This window comes from Pelobates fuscus, chromosome 5, assembly GCF_036172605.1.
Source record: "Pelobates fuscus isolate aPelFus1 chromosome 5, aPelFus1.pri, whole genome shotgun sequence".
Classification (NCBI taxonomy): Eukaryota; Metazoa; Chordata; class Amphibia; order Anura; family Pelobatidae; genus Pelobates; species Pelobates fuscus.
Genome location: NC_086321.1, coordinates 48,087,204 through 48,108,895, shown reverse-complemented (window position 1 = coordinate 48,108,895; position 21,692 = coordinate 48,087,204). Strand labels below are relative to the sequence as shown.

The window sequence follows — 21,692 nt, the reverse complement described above, 5'->3', positions numbered from 1 at the left end:
AAAGGAGCTCCTCTTACTCACTGCTCCACACAGCATAGTCTCCTTGGCCTAAATCGCAATCCAAATCTACAGCATTCTAAAAAATCTATTGCATTACCTTGTCACTAAAACCATCAGGCTAAGTGAAAATATATAGTTGCTGGTATGGGAGCTGTATAGTATCTAGTTTATCACACTAACAATGCTGCATGATCTGTCTAATTAGAGTTGCATCAACTAGTGAAGGTTTTGCTACTGAGCAGTTTCTGTTGTTCCTCGGAGAGCCCTCACACTCTGATTTAGCACTGAAATTAAACGTAAGTCTGGTTCTCTGTTTGATTTGTCAGCTGGAAGCTTTGTTGCAAGTGATTTTCACATTTACACCCTTATCTTTACCTCATGAAACAATTATTTAATGGGTAACAACATTCAAAGGCATTGGAAAATGACAAACGGAGAGTAGTGGCTAAGGAATAGTTGTACAGAGTCTGATTCATCTCATTACGTAAAGGTCGTTAAAGGCAAAATTAGGGAAAAGTTTTTAGGCTGGAAACATATCTTCACAGTTCTCAGGATTTAATTTTATAAAGGAAAACAACACATAGTTCAACCAAAGCCACTTAACTTAACTTTTTATCACATTCATTGTATATTTGTAGCACATGGTAATGCTCTTTGATATCAAAGATGAGATGTTTAAGCAAGGCAAGTATACATGAGCATTTTGGCCATGTGTAAAAATAACATTCATAATCTGCTTGCATTTAGGGAAATTGCATTCCACAAAAGCCAGCAGATTCCTAAAAGATTCCCTGAAGCAGATTATATGATCATTGTTTTTTGCATTGCTTTCCTCACACCTTTTTTTTCTAAAGATTCACTTTACCCGTAAAAAGTATTACAAAACAATGGATGCAGTAACATTATTTTTTTGTGGTTTATAGTGAAGGGATTAAACCTAAGTGAATAGATTTTTTTTTTTTAAAAACCTTAAAAAAAAATCTAAAATATAAGATATTAATAATGATAAATAATGAATTGAGAAAAGTATAATAAAATTTTACAAATCTATACATAATTGCATTTAGATATCTTCGAACACCAATGTATAATTTAAATATTTTTTTTTATCCTTAGTTTATCTGCTAGCTATACATTTTATAAATAGTATTACTACTTTCTTGAAAACAAAAACAACTTGAGAGTAAAGGGGTTAAAATCTAAGTCATAGCTCGGATAAATTTCAGTTAAATCTCCTGATAACATCGCATTGCTAAATATATAATATGCATATTTCATTATGATAAAAAACTTACTTTTACCCCTCAAGCAATACCCATCAATATTTATATCCCATCTTTGGGGCATAAGAATTAGACCCTTTGCACAAAGTATTCAGGTTAATATTGCACAGCTTGCAGAAACAGCATCTGTTGAGATTTACTAAATCAGGCAATTTCTTGCTATGCACGCTATATTACACCAAAGGATCCTCATGTGTATAAGAACAAATAGAGAATGTTTTCGGTTTTAGGATTTATGAAATATCCATACATAGTGCTTTACCTGTTTAAGAGGGCCATGGCTATTTATTACATAGACTAAAAATATGTATTTTATTTTTTAAATATTGACAACAAATAAAATATTAATTAACAGCTGTGCTCCTTATTTTCTTAGTTTGACTTAATTATAATAAAATGTTTTTTTTTTTTTTTATATATTTGTATTCCCCAGTGGTGTCTCTTCTATCATCTGGATACACAGTAGCACAAATAAATGAGTTGAAGATAGTTAACCCTTGCTGTGTACTGCAACAAACATTCCATATCTTTCCATATAAGTGTCAACCTAAAGAGGTTAAAATCTGTATAGAAATATATGGGAAATTTTCAAACAAACTAATTTGAAGGAACACTATATTCCTAAATGTGATAGTGGCATGGCCACTGTTTATGTGATGTCACCCCCACACAGTTTAAATGGTAGTTTACTTATCCATTTCCCCACTTGTTCCACTTTCACCACAGCTGGTCACTCCTCCTTGACTGAGACCATCAGTCTTAAGGATCTCAGCCAATCCAATGCTTTCCTATATGAAAGTATTACACAGTGCCAATTAGGTTGTCTCCACAAGACCATCTGATCGAATCTAATTTAACTTGGCTATATCTGCGAAAATGTCTCTAATATCTGTCATTGTAAAAGCAACTATAAACATTTAAAGCCCTGCAATGTTTTACATTGCAGGGTTAAAATGACAGGGACATGGTGATTAAACCAATTCATTGAGATGAAGTGGTGTGAATGGTTATTAAGCATTTAAAAGAAGTCATTGCATTTGTTTTTGTACGAATACGATTTTGTCTGAAAATTAATTTTTTTTTTGTATTCATTTACTAAAACATAAACAAAAACCCTACATACTAAATAACAACAGAATGAAAGGGCAGGTGCAAAATGCATTACCTTTTTGTTTAATTTCGTTCGTTTAATAGACTCTGTGCTCCAGGGGAATTAATCCTCACACCATGGAGAAATAACACTGTGCATGCGTAAAAAAAAAAGCAAGGAGGGAGCCGGCAGCGCTACCACCTCTCTCCTTGTAATAATATTAATTGCTACACCACCCACCCTGCATTAAAACCTATGGGGGTCACTATGACCCCCATATTAATAAAAGGAAGGTTAATTCCTCCCGCATTCCCCTACTCGCGGCATACTGCGAGTAGGGACATGTCGCCTAAAGAGTCATTTAATCCTTAAATATAAATCAGTATGGGGGTCACTATGACCCGCATATTGATAAAAGGGAGGTTAATTCCTCCCGCATGCCCCTACTTGCGGCATGTCGCCTAAACAGCGAGCAACCAGCAGCTGCTCGCTTTCATTTAAACTAAATATAAATCAGTATGGCTTCCCAGTCACTAGAGAAATAAGGGGGGACCTGGCACAGGTCCCCCATTCACCCATGGTGGGGAACCCAAATAAATAAAATGGGGGGGGACATAGTGCCCCCCCTGTGCCCCCAGTTTCCCACCCATTAGTGGCACTAATTAATTAAAGGGAAGACCTAATGTCCCCCCTGGTTCCCACCCATGAGTGTCGGGTGGGGACCACAAATAATAAAGTTACTAAGGGTACCCAAGCCCCTAGTCACTCACCCCCCAAATAAAAATACCCTACCTACCCCCCTCACCTTAATAATAGTGTGGGGGGCAATAAACTAACCCTGTAAAATATACTTTCATACTTACCATTAGAAGTCTTCTTTCTTCTTTTCTTTTCTTTCTTCAGCCCCAAACAAGGCCAAATAAAAATCTTTAGTACCTGTCGTAATTGTTATAATTTTAAAAAAAGCTGGAAAAAAAATCCTGACACTTGTAGAGCCTTCCCACGGCCTGCAATTTGAATTAGAGCACTCTGATTGGTTGATTTCAAGGCAATCAATCAGAGTGCTCTGACAGGTAAATGAAGAGACTGACAAGTAATTCTCTACGTTTACCTGTCATAGCACTCTGATTGGTTGGCTTGGAATCCAACCAATCAGAATGCTATTATGCTATTATGTGGCAAAAGTGGTAAATAAGGACCAACCAATTGGTCAACAAGCTCTCTATCAAGTTTTAGCACTTTGCACCCACAAGAGAACCGGTTTTGCATTGATAAATGTCCCCCTTCATAATGACGTATGAATACATACGCATCATTTCTTTCATAAACACCCACACATCCCCTACACATACAAATATGGAAGTCCTAGTCAAAATGAAGCCTGTTAACCACAAATCAAAATTGGATAATTCCACTTTTTCTAGAAGGTTATTTCAATCATCATAAACACTGTAAACCCTATTTTAAGGGGATTCAAGTCACCCGAGTTGGGGGATAATGGCTTGTCAATCCCCCATTGTATAATTATTTAGAGCTCCCACCCCTTGTTATTTTACATGCCCCACCCTGGATACCAAATGTATCCTGGCGATTACCGTAGATTCACTCTGCCGAACAGATTCCAACAGTATTTGGCTTTAGTAAGCATTAAAATTCCCATTGTGGTCGCAATTCAGTGATTTGGTACTAGGTAAAAATCTGGCAAATTCCCAGCTACGGTCAGTGTATATACAAAAAAAGTATGAAGATATTTGAGTGTATATTTTTATACTTTTTGTAATTACACTGACCGCATTGTACGGTAATTCTGTTGGACTCTAACAAACATCGTACATAAAGCATACAATATGTTGAAACAAGCACACTTCAGGTTGCAATACAAAGAAAACAATGGAATGGTAGATACCATACTTTGGCACGGAATTAATTGATTTGGATCCACATTCCAAATGATCACAGCCTGTTAGAATTTATTTTTACAATTATTTATCCTCAAAAATTCCCATAGACTTTTATGATAACTTCTCTAGATAAATCATTTGAAACGGCAGGTCCAAATAAATTAAGTTGAGGCCTTAGTGTGAAACTACTTTCTGTTAAACTGGCAGTTGATGTACTGTACTGTACAATATTTGCTGGGTTTCTTACAATTGATGATATATATCTGAACTCTTGTACTCTGGCAGTTGGCGTACAGTACATTTGTTGCTGTTTTCAGGCAGTTGAAGGTGGATGCAAGAATTTGCTTTATAAGCTATAAAAGTAATATGGTTAAATAAAGAAATAAATAAATATATATACCATAAACTGTGGCTTAAATCAAGAGTATTGAATCAGGAACATGTGAAATTATTTATATATATATATATATATATATATATATATATATATATATATATATATAAATATATATATATTTTTTTTAAACCTGGAATTTCATTATTTGAAATATATGTCACAATGAATGAAAAATATGGAATGATTTGACCTTTCTCTTTTACAAATAGACAATCAATTCCATATCGAATATTCCCATTAGCCGAGCCAGTAAAGGCCAGCTGATTCTTTGAATAAAGTTAACATTACATTTATTTTATTACCAGTACAAGTTCCTGATCCTTTGATTCTCTTGGGAACAATCAGAAAACTGTAACCGCAATATTCCCGAGTTTTATTTATATGAGCATTCTAAAGTCTAACTTCGCACTTGGAAAATAAAATGTACTTAACAGAAGAATAAAAAATAAATAAAACACTTGCAACACTTCACTGTTGGTCTTTTATTGTAATTACTGCTCTGATGTATTCCCTCCTATACATCATTAAACAACAATATTTATACTGCTGGAAAATAATTAAACAATATCCGTCAGGGTGCTTGTGAGAGTGAGCATTCCGGAAATAAAACTATTACAATTTATTTACACAGAGCTTGAGTAATATAATATTGTTAAACTTAGAGAGAGGCTGTTAATTTAGCTTTCTTTGTAAACAATGTATTTTATTTTTATTGCATTTTTTTTTAATTTTACTTTTTAAATGCAAAATATCATTATTAGTCTATAAGTTCTGGGTACAAAGCCACATGGTTGGAAATTTACGCTGTCTGAAACAGTTTTATCTAGATATGCAATGGCAGAGCAATGGTTTCTTATTGTAATGGTAGTACAATTAAAAAATATGAAAGTCAACCAATGTTTTTAGTCTACATTTCAATGCAATTTAAAATGGGAAGTTTATTTACCAAGTTGGATGGGTCCTAGAGATTTAATTATCTGTGCCATTTTTAGGCGTAAAGAATCATTAATAATTATGGCATTAGTTGATTTTCGGGGTGGAAAGGGTAGAGAAGAAGGAAGTAATAAACCGTGGGTCTACAGAACTTTTAGAGCCCAATTTAGAGTAATTATTATGGGTGAACATGTTGTTTTGTTGGGATAGATTGTTTTTTGCTGGATAATTTAAGCTTTCATCCGCATAGTCCAAAAGATCGAAATGATTAAGTGCATGGCATAGTCATGCTTTGGTTTAAAGAGGTGTGCTTAACCCCTTAAGGACAAAACTTCTGGAATCAAAGGGAATCATAACATGTTACACATGTCATGTGTCCTTAAGGGGTTAAAACTGTGTTCCATCAATAAGGGTCCTTGCAGAAATGCAGGATAAAATCTGAAACACGATGCTTGTCTGCATTGTTTTGTTGAGCAGGGAGTTCTGAAAAAAAAATTGGAAACATTTTTGCTCTGAATTACGGTGGTCAAAGAGGACTTTAACAAGGTTCATCTTAAAATATGCAGGTGAGATACAACAGTCATTTCTAAATTTGCATTAAAATGTGTTGTTGGGGTTACTGTGCTTGGTCCCGCCACAACTTATTTGGCAGCTAGCTACGTGCTCACAGACGGACTTCAACATCTAAACAGAACTAGCAGGATCCAGTTGAAACCACACATGGTTGAAACTGTACAGGATGTGGCTGGATTTAGGTCAACAGTCCTTTTTGCATCGAAACCCATGATCTGGTTTTAAAAGGTGTATTTAAAACAATATTCCATTGTGAAGGGTACATTTAGAAATGTAGGATGAGGTCAAAACATAATTCCTGGCTGTTTGCATGTTGAGCACACCCAGGTAAATGAATGTGTACATATGCACTTTTGAATGAGTGTGGTTTGAGTCATAATAGGCTCATATCGTCCTAACAATCATTGTTCAGAAATATTCAAAGTACTGGCTATTTGACTTGGGAACTCATGGACCCACACTGTTTATGCTCTGGAAAAGTGTGGGCTCATAATTCTGTTTATGTCCTTATTTGAGATGCTATATTTAGAAATTGTGGTAGATATTGATGTTTAAATAATATGCCTTAACCAAGATGATTGTATCACTGATGAATCAATGACAAAGCAATGTGGGCTTATAATATCAATATCCTTATAACCCAGATATACATGGGACATATAGCACTCTGCTATAATTATTGCTTTAGTGCAACATTCAACATCATATTGAGAATTGCATGAATGTAAATTCTACTATTGTATTAATTTAACAAAAAGTCTGAAACATTGTCTTTTTATGCAACGCGGTACCTCTATGAAGGAGAACATTGCCCTGGACTATATTAAACATAAATATAGTGGTAGAAAATATTTATTGAAGCATAGAACACTAAATGAATTATGGATATATATATTTTTTCTATAGCATACCACTCAAGGCTTTGATACTTAAACAGTCAATGACCAAGAAAAAAAAGGGATTTTGGACTGCATACTTTGGTTCAGCAGTTCATTTACTTTATGCAGTGAATGCTGTGTATAATCATCCTCTATCTTCTCATTGCAGGCTGCGCCTTCCTCACATACTGTGAAAGAGAATCAGCTCTGAAAGCCCAGAGTGCTCTACACGAGCAGAAGACACTGCCAGGGGTATGTCACCATGTTTACCTATTAATTTCAATGGCTTGAGTATTTTGTTTTAGGCAGCAGTTTGTGGAATACTGGTGCTATGGCAAATGATAATACAGCTACTAGAGTCTAGGACAAGGAGTGGCCACAATATAAATTCCCAACTACTGCAGAACTGCAAATCCCATGAGGCTTTGTCAGACATGAGGTTGTGAGTTCTTAATAGCTGCTAATCTACATTTGGGCCATTGTTGACCTAGAGATTGTTAACACAATGCTTTGTTTTTTTCTTTTTTTAAATGCTATATGGAAAACTCTGCAACACTCGAAAAATAATTTAAAGGATTTTTTCACCAAACTGAAAATTGTGATTAGTTGACAATGACATTGTAGAATATATTTAAAAATAGCTAACTGGAGAAAATTATTGACTTGGTCAATCCGTTCAATTCAGCTATTTTGACCTAAATTTAGAATTCCATTGTGACCTCATCACAACTCAACATTTTAGTGAACTAAATCAAGGGGTCCAGTCACAAATGCTAAAACATTTTCCGCCTTGCTCAGTTGGAGGATCATTAAAACAGTGTATAGATATTTCTCAAAGCTTACTAATAATGAGCAAATATTTATCTCATTTCGTAATGCAACCCTACACCAAAACTCACTGCGCAGTTACATCTTACCTATTTGTTGGCCTTCCGTACAATTCTGATCCACTTGACTAGATTCCTGAATACAAAAGGCAAGTCTATTGTATTTCACTCCAACACACATCAATGAGCACCTTAGGTCATCTCTAGCATACCACATACCAAAGAAACAAAAATCACAACACCCTGAAGCTCTAGTGCCATAGGGTTATAATCTTTTCAGAAGGTGATCAGTGTCAAATTATCATATCCATGAAAAAAAATGCCTATGCACTCCAAGTGCTTTTCATGAGCAGACTTTATTTGTTAAAGCAATGTTTAAGCTCCACGTTTAAACTTTTATCAAGCACGTTTGATGTAGGAAATCATTTATATTATAAATGTATCTTCTTTCTTCTTCTTGTTTGATGGCTCACCATGATTATAATTCTTTTGTGGGCCAGTTAGCAATATCAATGGACACCAGACTTACAATTTCTGTAGGTTTCTGCTGCTTACAATTACTAATATATCATAAAATAACAAGGGTTGTTACAGGACGATAGTTATTCAACAGCAGATATTAATTGCTTGATTTAGTTAGGGAGAGGCATAGTTTGCATCCAGAAAGTCGTTCCTGACCTACCCAGCTAAATGAAGGGTGTATGTGACGAAGTGTTTCTTTTTGTAGTTAAACCAATGAACAACCGGCATTTTCATATGATTTCTATTGGTTCAGAACCACATTTCAGAATTCTCAGACAAAGAAAGCCATGTGACTTATAAATACCATCTATTACTTTTGCTCATTCCAGACACCCCTATCTAATATGTATAGAATATTCAATAATTCTCAATAGCAGCAACATTGCTTTAACTAATCAAGTCTGCTTACAGAAACAGAAACTATTCGGAGCACATAGGCATTTTCGTCAAAAGATTGTATTTGGGTCTTACCCACCCTTCCTGTTTGTACCTAGGTTGGTCCATTGAAAAGCATGTGCAATTCCATTTGGATTTCAAATTATTATTATTAATTGACGTGATCATCAAGTAATGAACGTGGCATAGTTAATGATTGTGATTAGACCCCTGAGTACATACAGAACTTTAAAGCACCTTGCAAAATGTATGAATTCTGATAGAAGTGTATTTGCTATATTTTATTTTAGTATACATGTAATTTGTGTACAGTATCTATCTAGTTAATTTTGTTTTACAACTTTATAACATTTACATTTTATTTTTAATTTTTAAATTACAATAGATTATGTGGATTTTAAACAGGACTGTGCACTTTTTATTTTTCATATTTAACAAAACTGGATTATAGGTCTATAATACAAACCATGGAAATTATTGAATAATATGTTGTTGATAAAAGGAAAAACAAATTGGCATTTGTGAGTTACAAAGAAATTGTTTCCCTACACGGGGGTCACTTATGAAAATTGCTAGTTATTTATTTTAATTTTTTAAGTTATTTTATAACTTGTTTTGAACAATCAGAAGCCGCAGGAATTTTTAATAACTCGTGATAAAGTGAAATTATTTTCATAATTTTTGCTTAATTGTAACAAGTTTCTTATTTGGTTAATTTGCTGCATGTTGGTAATATTGGTACCAGCTAAACATAACATTCAGTGTGAATTGACGTTATGCTTCAATTTAACACATAACACAGTAACCAAAGATGTTCATATTTATAGTATGTTATAGGGATGAATGTTGACAATGCTTCATAACACTTAAATATATATGTGACTACAATGTCAGTAAGAATGTTATTGTATAAACCTTAGGTTTTATTGTTTTGTTAAATTGTTTTGTTTATTTTATGATAAAATGTTCCACTCGGTATGGAAATCAAGCTGCTTTTTTTAGTATTATTTTAATTTTTTTCTGTGCCACCCACATTGAGAATATTTTAAGCACAATCTTTTTATAGCCCTTCAAAGTTGGCTATAGCCAGTAGAAGACCATCACTTATCATGCATTTTAACTGTAATTGCATTATATAACGTGATTATCGTATCCCATATCTATAATATTATGTGATAATTGTTTGTGATGATTTTATGTTAAATGGGTGATAATATAGAACATTCGGAGTTTTTTTTTTATTTTATTTTTATTCTTCTAGATATGCAACCTGTCACTCTATATCTAAAGTTATAACCTGAATTTATTTCTTTACAGTTAAATAGTTCTAAATAGGAACATTGTGTATCTCAAAGGTGACAATAGCCATCAGAAGGCCATCATTTATCATTAATTATTTTAATGTGTTTATGACTATTCTTTTGTTTTATTTTACAGTTTGTTCTTGATGTTATAAATTATGTCAAACATGTTCTGCTAATCTCGGTAATGAGAAAAAAAACAGAATATAAATATTATACATGCTTGGAATTAAAATTAAATTAAACAGAACTTATTATTACAAAACAAACTAATACAAATAATTGAGATTTTAAGTCTACCTGCTTTGAGACAACAGCTTTAATCTTATGTTAATGCATTTCTTACTTTTCATAAAAATGCTTGTTGATGTCACAAAGTAGGTAGAGTCAATTTACTTACTATACAAGAGTCTCATAAGTCAATATAAAATGTGTTTCCTGTTTGATATGCATGTTGGAAGCTTCCACAACAGATGACACATTCCATTGAAGTCTCAACAATTTTGAGCAATGCCAACTAATGAATTTATGTTTGCTTTGGTAATATTGACAATGGAGAGATCGCTCTCTGTAGACCAGTGGAGCATCAGGGGAATTAATTAAATGGAGATACCACACATTCTGTTACCCAAATCTCCCCTACTTTGACCTAGTTGTCAGCTTAGTTCCCTATACAATTGTAAATCGCTTTTCAAACTGAACCATTTATTACTGACTGAATCAAAGTACTATATGTAACCAATTCTACACTAAAGACATACTGCTAGTTTGAAGAAGATACATTATAGACAACTCAAAATCAGGAACACACCTGAATGGTGCACGTCTCCCTGGAAAATAATCATAAATAGAACAGTCCATAAAACAGGCAGCATGTAAAATAGCAAACTATGTACTCACAGCTCTTAGTCCTGAAGGAAGGTCACTCTCAATATACAAAAACACAAAAATAGAAATAATGCCCCTGCTAGCACTCAAAATCTACAGGAGGTTTAATTGGCACAAAACAAAAAGTTACAAACAGGGGAAAGGTCACACCAAACACCTAACGCGTTTCGGACCTAGAGTTCATTAGACATAGGAGTCACTGAGTAAGCCTCCAGTTGGCTTTCTTTATTGTTTAGAGAAGGACGTATGTATTCTGTTGAGCAAGGGATACACACAGGTAGACTGAAGTTAAATGCTCAAAAAAAGGTCAATTAATACCTAAAAAGATCAATAAAACAAATGCTTTAATTAATAATGATAAAAATAATACTGACAAAAATACTAAGTTATAACAATGGATTTGTAATATAGTTTACTGGGCTTGTGCTAACATTTGCTTGGAGTGGTTTATCCAAATCAAATTTATTTTAATTAATGCCTGAATTAATCGATCTGAGATTTACCTGTGGAACATATTCACTAAATAAGACTCCTTAGGTATATCCAGGATGGATCTATTCCTGTTAAATCTTAAAATATATATAAAAAAAATATGAATCCACACACCTATGGATCAATTCATCCATGATTCGTTCTAACATGGATGAAAAATAATTTAATTCATACAAACCACTTCAAATGAATTAGTAAATTGTACTTCATTCCCAATGTCATCATTTATAGAAAAAAAAAATACACACATATATATATATATATATATATATATATATATATATATATATAATGTGTATTATTATTATAATTTTTATTATGCATTTTTCTATTGATCTTACATAATTTCATGTAAAGAGTCCTTTTGTGAGCATTTAACATCAATGAATACGACTCCACAGGCCGATACATTCGGGAATGCATTCGGACATAAACTAAAAGAAATTTGATTCTGAACAAATACACCAAATAAATTGTTGACCTCTAAATTGTACACACTACCATCACATAAATTATATAAAAGACGTGTTTTCATATATTTCAAGTCATGCATATGTTGTCACAGAGCAACAGTTTGCTTTGATGCCCTCTTGATCAATCAAGTGTATTCACTAAACTGGTTTTAAGATGAATTTGCCAGGGAATTGCAATTTTTATTCAAAAATAGCTATATGAAAAAAATTTAGTTTAATTTATTATATTATTTTTTTCCTATTTTTGACATAAGATTTGCAATCCTTGACTATGAATTCTTCCCTATTCGCGTTTTTGATTGAATATCTATATTAGAACTTTATTTTATTATTTATTAACTTTTCAAGCCATTTTACATTCTTTTTATAGTGCTATTTTTAATTGTATCCAGTTGTTTGGATTCACAAGCCTTTTTTTTGTTGTTGAAGAAACATATCCATCTTCAAAGTATACGTGGCAGGCATTCTGATTTTATTTCTGTGTTATCACATCTGCACTAGAAGCAAGGGCATCAGGGGAAACGTTTGATGTAAAAATGATCACAATTATTCACACAAGGTGGTTTTGAAGAGCATACAACGTCAAATGCAACAGCTATAAATAAAACTCTTACAGGAAGAATACGCTTTACCTTGCCTGCCTTTACTGCTTGGAAACTGTGTATTAGTTGCAAAAAGGATATTTTAATGGCATCGGAATTCACTAACTTTACTGTCTAGTGGGTCAAGTGGAATCATCTTTGTGATAGAATTAATCATAGCACACGGGTTTAATATTTAAATACCAGTGTGGTTTAAAACTGCCTTCGCGTTACATAACCACAACCATTTGTGTTTTCTTTGAAGAGTTCTTCATAACATAGTGAAATATTTAGCTACCACTGTTTGATCCAACTTTTGTTGTGAGCTGTACAACATCCACATGCCACAGTTTTCAACAAAAAGGTACTCACTGTAACCTTCAAGGTGCAGTAGAACTAAATTGTGCTGGGAAGGCGAGTGCCATAAATGGATTGAGATGGATGTGTGTATATTCATCTAGTAAAAATATTTGTATTTAAAAGCAGCTAAATGCAGTAGAACAGAAAAAAGAGTCAATGCCACATACATGTATATAAAGCATAAACATACAGGTAAATAGTTTCAAGAGAACAGAGAATGTTCAAAAGAAGGTTTAAAATTTTCATTATTTAAAAGCAATATGGCTACTAATAGCTTCATACACGACAATCGTCCTTCTATTTATACACCACCTTTACTTCCTGGATTGAATTACATTATTCAAATATGCGATATTGTTTTTTTAATAAAATTCTTCTTTAAGTTGTTGTATGCATTTTATTGGGACTACATCAATATGTCACATATAAATAAACACAAACCTAATTACTGCCTTCTTCACTTAGGAATTTTCTGCAAGTTCCATAGAACATAATGTATCGAAGTAAGCACATTTGATGCATATGATGGTGCTGCGGTATGCATGCTTGGAATTAAATAGAGTAATATGAGTCATTGGATTTGCATTTATAATATGGTACCAGAGGAACAACTGTGAACACTTCAAAAGCTTACAAAATTGAGTTATACGTTATCCACACATTTGTCTTCTCTGTTTATAAATCACATTGGATTCAACAACAAAAAAAAAAATTCTACCCACATGGTACATTACAACAGGACTCTATCAATGCAATAAATAAAACAATTTACAGCTGGTTAAATCTCTGAGGAGTCTGCGTAGCATTCTCTATCATCCAAGGTAGAGATGAGGAATTGTTCTTAAACCATGTTGCAGATATGTATTAAATGTATTTGAGTGTTTTCATAGCGGCTTAGAATATTCCCTACATTTTACAATACAGGTACATGCACATTATATGTATAGTCAATATGGGATAAGAGAGTCCAACGTCGCTCCACTAACTATGTTTGCACTATTTTCCAATGATCCTCTTCCAGCCCTTGATATCTACAGTCTGTAATAATAACAATAAATTGAGTTTATTATTTGCTACTTTCAAGGTACTACCTGTACTCTACATGCTATTATTGCATAACTAAAGGTGGTATTACAGATTGGAGTTGTTCCATACTTTTTTTTAGCATTTTTTTTTACAGATAATGCATTTAAAACAAGCAAAAGCAATAAATAAAAATATAAGAAAACAAGTTGTAGCATTCGCTGCAGTGTCCCAGGCTGAGCATCTTCTCAAATAATCTCTCAATAAACAAGGATTGTTCTACTATAATAAGCCAAGCTTTTCCCATAAGCAGTTCTTCATAGGGACACCGAAGGTTTTAGGAGTTGTAGTTCAATTGTCTGAACTATGAAACTACAACTCCCAAAAACTAACTCTCTCTCTCTCTCTTTCTCTCTCTCTCTCGCTATACCACCCAGTAAGAGTGATAAAATCATTTTTAAAGTATCTATCTATCTATCTATCTATCTCTATTTTTAGAAGGATTATGATTATACAGAATTATGTCTTCTTTTAAACTTTCTTTATTTTATTTTTTTATATTGTTCTCATTACTTTATATGTCTAGCAAGGAATGATATGAAAGAGCTCACCTGTTCTTTCTTTCCATCATGCCCAGAGACTTTAATATATCTCAAACCATCAGATGGAGGATGCTTGTTTTGAGCAATTAATTACCCCAGTGAGTGAGGTAAACTCATAACAGCTTAACATGTGTTGTTATTATTCTGGTTAAAACGGTTTGTTAGATGGATGTGTGAAATTTGCAATAAGACAAGTGGAAACTTATTATATTGATATTTATACTTTAGAAAGAGTTCAGAGAAGGACTACTAAACTGAGTCATGGATTGCAGGATAAAACTTACCAGGAAAGGTTAAAGGAACTTAACATGTATAGCTTGGAGGAAAGACGAGACGGGGGGATATGATAGAAACATTTAAATACATAAAGGGAATCAACACAGTAAAGGAGGAGACTATATTTAAAAGAAAAAAAAAACTACCACAACAAGAGGACATAGTCTTAAATTAGAGGGGCAAAGGTTTAAAAATAATTTCAGGAAGTATTACTTTACAGAGAGGGTAGTGGCCGCATGGAATAGCCTTCCAGCTTAAGTGGTAGAGGTTAACACAGTGAGGGAGTTAAGGCATGTGTGGGATAAGCATAAGGCTATCCTAAACATAAGATAAGGCCAGGGACTAATTCAAAGTATTTCGAAAATTGGGCAGGCTAGATGGGCCGAATGGTTCATATCTGCCATCACATTCTATGTTTCTATGTTTCTATTATATTTTATACTGTATAGATTTATATCCACACTCAAGAGTCTTATCTTATATTTGTCTCCAACAACTTTAGCATGACCTCAACTCCATTATAAAATTCCTCTATACCCTATTTGTTACAGTGTATCATTCAACAATCTCTCTGTCCTCTCTTTATTGTTTCTACTTCTATAAGCCGATACCTGCTGTCAGAACATATTAATATATGATTTGATATGATATAATATAAGAACAGGTATATTCGCAAACCTCCGCAATATATTAAATTGCTATGCTGATCTGATATGTGTACTTTAAATTAGATCTATTCATCTATACCACTAGTAAATCAGTAATATCTCAACCTCAAAATGGTCAAGTACCCCCATGGGGATAAAGGTTGTTGGGTTGTCATGTATCAAGCTGAATGTCCAGGTAAACTTAATTTCAAGCACATTATCATTGTTCACTATGTGACTGTGTTATACAGAGTGCCCAAGGGCCTCTCAGAAGGGTTCTAAAGCTGCCCTCTGAGGTTTCTTAGAAGATTTTCCTTTGTATTCCCCTTCTTTCTGAATAAATGTTATATAAGCCATATGAATATTCCATACATAACATAGTGAAGTGTATATATTCGAGGTCTACTTGGCATTGAAGTTGCAAAATGTTTTATTAAAAGCACCTGAAGCAAAGTTATTTTAAATTTCATTACATTTTAAAACAGAAAGTTGTTTTGTTTTTTTTCTAACACCCATAGGCAGTTTCCAACAAATATTTGTTGTATATTTCAGCAAAAGTCATACCTTTACGTTATCCACACGATTAATCATGACAAATTATTTCACCTCTTTTTTTAAAAGTAATACACTGATTGAAATTATTTGTATATTTCCATATGGTAAAGAAATCAAACAGTTTAATTCTACGGATGCTTGTAAAGTACAACTATGGATCAATGGAGTTGAGATCCATGTGTCGGAGTGCTACTATTGGCCAACATTTTTCTATAGTTTTAGTAGGTCATTGATCACAATAAGCCAGGTTTCGTTGTATAAACCCAACACATACATATGCTAGGTGAGAGTAAACAAACATTGTAGTATCAAATTACAGAGCAAGAGTATAGCATTGATGTACATTTACTAAAAAAAAAAAAAAAAAGTTATTGTTATATCTTTAGAACTGACCTGCAAAATTTAGGACAAAATTGCCAAGTTTGAAGAACACTTCTTATTTTTAAAAATCTGGTGTTTCACCCTGAATTTTGCAACTCAGGTCTGTTACCAGAATAGACTTCAAAGATCACATTTTTCTTTTTTTTATTATTAATTGAGTTTATTGTTTTTCAATCATAAAATAGAAAGGGTGGGGGTACAGAAAAAAAAAAGGGTAGGGTGGGGGGTTCAGGGTTACAGTACAAAGGATCTGATACAACACAGTGACATTCATATTTCATATTCATCACCACCTATCTATGTACGCAGTGGTTTGGGCGTAGTGTAGTCTCTGCTCGTCCCAATTTAGAACGGGGGTTACCTATACCCCTCTTTACCACCTTCAAGTGTAACTCGTCATTGAGGCAGTGTAGCTATCAGCCTCTTATAGGCATGCAGGGGCGATGCTTTGGTTATCTCGTGTCTGTTTGTCCTGTGATACGTGTACCTGATGTATTTTTCTTTTTTGAGCATTCTAGATCAGGATGCCATTTAGATTTTATCAGAGATCAGTTGAACTACACTAAATTGGCAAATATATTTTATTATACTCTATGCTGGTCACTTATTATGTTTTATCATACCTTGAATAATATTCTTAAAAAAAAAAAAATACACAAATAACTACGAACTAAGAATTTTGAGGAGATTCTTTACCAACGCCCAGCTAAATTATACTTCACGCCATCTAGCCATCTTTAGGTGTCTGTGACACCTAAATGCACAAGAGCAAGAAACTCTATGGAGGAATTTTCAGCATACCCCAATTGAATACTTTTGTGCATGTAAAAAAAGGCAAAGATCGTACAAATGGGGAAGTTATCCCATGGCTTAGGATTAATTTATGTTATAGGTCAGGGGTAGACAAGCTCCGTCATGCCAGATGTTGTAGACTACATCTTCCTTGATGCTTTGCCAGGATCATGGCTGTAAGAGAATTATGGGAGATGTAGTTCATAGCATATTGAGCACCGAAAGTTGCCTATTCCTCTAATAGGTTAAACTGATACTTAAGCAAACATTTTACCACTACAATTCATCTTTATTAGCCTATATATGATTTAAAGTAAGTGCTAGGAAACTCTATCTTCACTTATATATACTTATGCAGAAACCAAACAAAATATGTTTAATTTGAAAAACACCTTTTTCCTGGATCACAGACCAAACAATTATTTTATGTATATCTGAAGCCTTTAAAACCTTTTGAAATCAATGTCAATGTGTATTCATGACCTCCCAGTGATAAATGATCATGTAATGGGCTGCCTAAAATGCTGTTGAAACCAATTTCTTTGCTAAGAACAAACATGTATAACAGCCTTAAATCCTTCTCTGCATGTTTGCTTCTACATAACAAACATCTCTTTTCTGGACTGTTTTGCATATTCGTAAATCAAGACAAGACAGGTTATTTTTAAATGTGCAAAATAGCAAATTATCATTCTTTCTGTCTGTCTCTCCTCTCCTGACTGATAATGTAGAATAACAAGCTGCAGACAGTCTGTGTTTGTGTGACATCACCAGAACTTGCGGCCAGAAGTTCACTTATATCACTTCTACTGAATTACAATGTATCCCTTGAGGATGAGCCAGGCAGGCTAAAGGGTAGATTACAACACAAAGACAAACTGAGCTATTCAGGATCGAGAACACATTTGTCTTGTTAGCGCTGTGCACCTAGAAATTCTGTGAACATTTTACATATTAATGATGGTTAATTAGAAAAGGTTTTGGTCAGGGCAATCTATCTATCTATCTATCTTTCTGGACAAGGTGGTATGTTTAAGTTATTTGGATAGTTGGGTGGTTTAGGTAGGTGTTCCTAGACTCATAATTGTCGCATACTGCCCTAACCGTCACTGAATGAGTTAAAGAACTGACCATTGAGAAGCAATTGTCCAGAAAGTGGTTTACAGCATTGAACCCACCCCAAAACATCATGTTGTTAGAGCATCTTAAATGTAATTAGTAATCTAGCATATTGAGAACTGTGTACAGTGATTTTTATTTGGCATAAAATGGTTGCACCAGACCCAGATTACCCATTAGGCGCTAAATACACACACACACACTCACACACACACACACACACACACACACTCACACACACACACTTACACAGTATATATACACATGCATGTATTATTCATAAATGTGTTTTATATTCAAGTTTAGGTAAAATAAATGAATATAAAGAGTTTAAAATCTGTCTGTGCATTGTAGCAAATGTACAGATTTTAATTTAAAACTCTTTAAAAATATGGTCCCTCCCTCACCCACCTGTCAATGAAACCCTTAACATTTGATGTTGTAACATGCCATAGATTGAGTGACAGGCTGTTCTCTTTCTCCCTGTCACTGTGTTACTCACTCAGCAGGCATTTATCATGGAAGTAGGGGAGGCACTGATACCAATGTGCTGGCGGGATTGCCCTGCTTGGGTTTTGTGTACCCTAGCATGGCCAATCACTCCACACTCACACACAGTCAAATCCTATATACAATCACACTCAGACAACTCTTCACAATCACACTCAGCCAACCACCACACAATCACAGTCAGCTACTGCACACATCACACTCAGGTATATTACTTAGGGGGAGCAAGGAGGGGCGATGAGTGGGTCCCTTTTTTGATTCTCGCACTGGGGCACGGTGGTTCCTAGTTACATCCTTGAGTACACTCCTTTCAGTACAGAAAAGTTAGAATAACATTTTGCAAAAACTGAAAGGATTCTTTTCTTTGTCTTAAAGAAAAAGTCTTATGACAGATGAACGTTGGAGACCTGGTTCACGTAACACTGATGGTGAGAATTTGAAGCTGTCTCTCTGAACTCATAATAATGTCACTGTGGCTTATTTAAGGAAACCAGTGCTTGTCTTCTGATAAATTATCACACTAGGATACTGTTTTATGGCTCCTGTGCGAGTAGGAGAGTTTTATTTATGATGCCCCTATCTCTGCCTAGTAACATGCTCCAGCATTATCAGACGTAGTTCATCACCATAAAACAGCAAGAGACGGGAGAAAAAAGAGAGAGAGGTAAAAAAGACTTTTCAGGGTCAGAGGTCTACGTCCTCCTTTACATGAGTTTACAAAAGAACCATATAAAACCCTGTCTCCACCTGTCACTATCTGGAGCAATGCTGGGAGGTTGACTTGGGTGTGTAATTATTTAGTGAGCTACTGCAGGGTCCTAGAACAAAAACATCACTCAGACAATGCCTGGCAAAGTTTTTATTTCTTGCTGTTTATTAATGCTGTAATAAGAGAGAAATAAAAATACTTGTATGAGCTGAATGCTAGGATAGACCCGTCATTGGGCTTTAAGAATGACAACATTGACCTATTTCAAGGATGCATGTTTGGCAAGGTACGGAAGCAGTTTCTTCAGAGGGACAGTAATTCCCATAAGAGTCATGCATTGCTATATAGCAGCTGTTGATGAATTATAAGTCAATCCGACATGGGTAGCTATGTGTCTAGTCTAGGACTGACCTATGCAGTAGAACTACTGCTCTAAAAGAGAAGAGTGATCCAGAAAGAGAGAGGCCTAGGAGTCACTCATAAAAAAGCCAGCCATACAGCTAATGCTAAATCTTCTCTCTCTAGGGTAACAGTTAAAATCATCTCCCCACGCCACTGCTGCAATGTCCCAGTAGGGACAGAAGAAGTTACAGGCTATGATGTATTAAAGGAACACTTTATGGTCAGGAACACAAACATGTATTCCTGGCCCTATAGTTTTAAACTTACCATCTAGTCCCCTTGGCCCCTCCTAGCCCCCTTAAATATAGCAAAATCTATCTTTTCTTTCAGTCTGCTGCTGGCTCTGATCTGTATGCTCTGCTGACATAATCGGAAGTGGTGTTCTGAGCCAATCACAAAGTTTTCCCATAGGATTGGCTGAGCTTGTCAGGGAGACAGATCGGGGCAGAGCCAGCACCAGCTAAATACAACCCTGACCAATCAGCATCTCCTCATAGAAATCCATTGAATCAATGCATCTCTATGAGGAATGTTCAGTGTTTGCGTGCAGAGGGTGGAGACACTGAATGACAGCGCTGCACAGTGTGCAGCACTGCCCCAGAAAGCACATCTAGCAGCCATATGAGGAGTGGCCAATGGAGTTATCCCTAGGCTGTAATGTAAACACTGCATTTTCTCTGAAAAGACAGCATTTACTGCAAAAAGCATGAAGGGAATGATTATACTCACCAGGACAAATGAAATAAGCTGTAGTTGTTCTGGTGACTATAGTGTCCCTTTAAAAGTGAGACAGTAATATTCATAGACAGATACAGCCTAACTAGGGTTTAATCACACTAAGGAACAAAGATGAGCCTTACAGGGGTAGCCATTTGTCGGAGCTGAATCCATCAACACCACGGCTATCATACTAAGAATGTAGAATTCACACACACACACACACACACACACACACAAAAAAAGATACATTATAATGTCTTCATCCCAAGCCTATTTTACCTGTTATCCCTTTTTTCACAATGTAACATCTGTCAATTATTCTGTGTGGAGATCTTACAGCTGCTGTAAAAGTGCTTTACAATGCATATAGCAAATTCTCCAAATGGCACAGAATACAGGGTGTGTTATATACATAGCAATTACATTCCTTGTTGAAAAGAGAAGAATTATCACACAAGTTCAGCCTGTGACATTTTTTTTCTAAAAAAAAAAGCTGCCATGTACAGAACAGACTGTGATTACCTGCCATTAACGGATTGAATTCCCTCTGTTTGCACCCCTTCAAGCTGCTAAATAAGGGTACTTTGCAAAGCAGGCTATTTGTGTCTGAAAGCTGAATTTGGTGTTTTAGAGAGCAGTACCCATGCTTAGCGCAGAGTAGTATTGATCCTTTACATTTATAGACGGGGAATGCAGCAGAACTCAATAAAACTTAAGGCAAAGCAGATCTCGGATTTTTTGGGTCCCGTCACTAAACGTTGTTTATTTTCATACTGTACAGCAGTTAAATGATGAAGTATATTAGTCCTTTAATAATTTATAGAAAATCTTTGATGTTGTAGTAATTATATTAAAGGTCACATATCAAAGGTAATTTAGGTGAGCAGCTGTGATGGTTTCTCAGAAGCAATCAATATCACTGTCCATAGAGCTGATTTCACAAACGGGCCTTCCAGATTAAAAAAAGGCTTATTATCAACCAGACGCACACAGGGGAAATCAAGAACAGATTGGAGAAGCACTTTTCCTGTTGCCTACGTACAATTAACACTATTCGCCAT

General features: G+C 34.7%; 1 protein-coding gene across 12 annotated transcripts in view; it reads left to right on the top strand.

The window, feature by feature from the left end:
• CELF4 (CUGBP Elav-like family member 4) overlaps positions 1 to 21,692 on the top strand; it is an 865,251-nt gene that overhangs the window by 132,895 nt on the left and 710,664 nt on the right. For all 12 annotated transcript variants that reach the window (XR_010090871.1, XM_063453839.1, XM_063453833.1 and 9 more), the window contains exon 2: positions 7,225 to 7,307. Coding sequence is in view for 11 of the 12 variants with exons in the window: in XM_063453839.1 (XP_063309909.1) it covers positions 7,225 to 7,307 (83 nt within the window). In the remaining variant the exon portion in view is untranslated. The remainder of the gene's footprint in view (positions 1 to 7,224; positions 7,308 to 21,692) is intronic.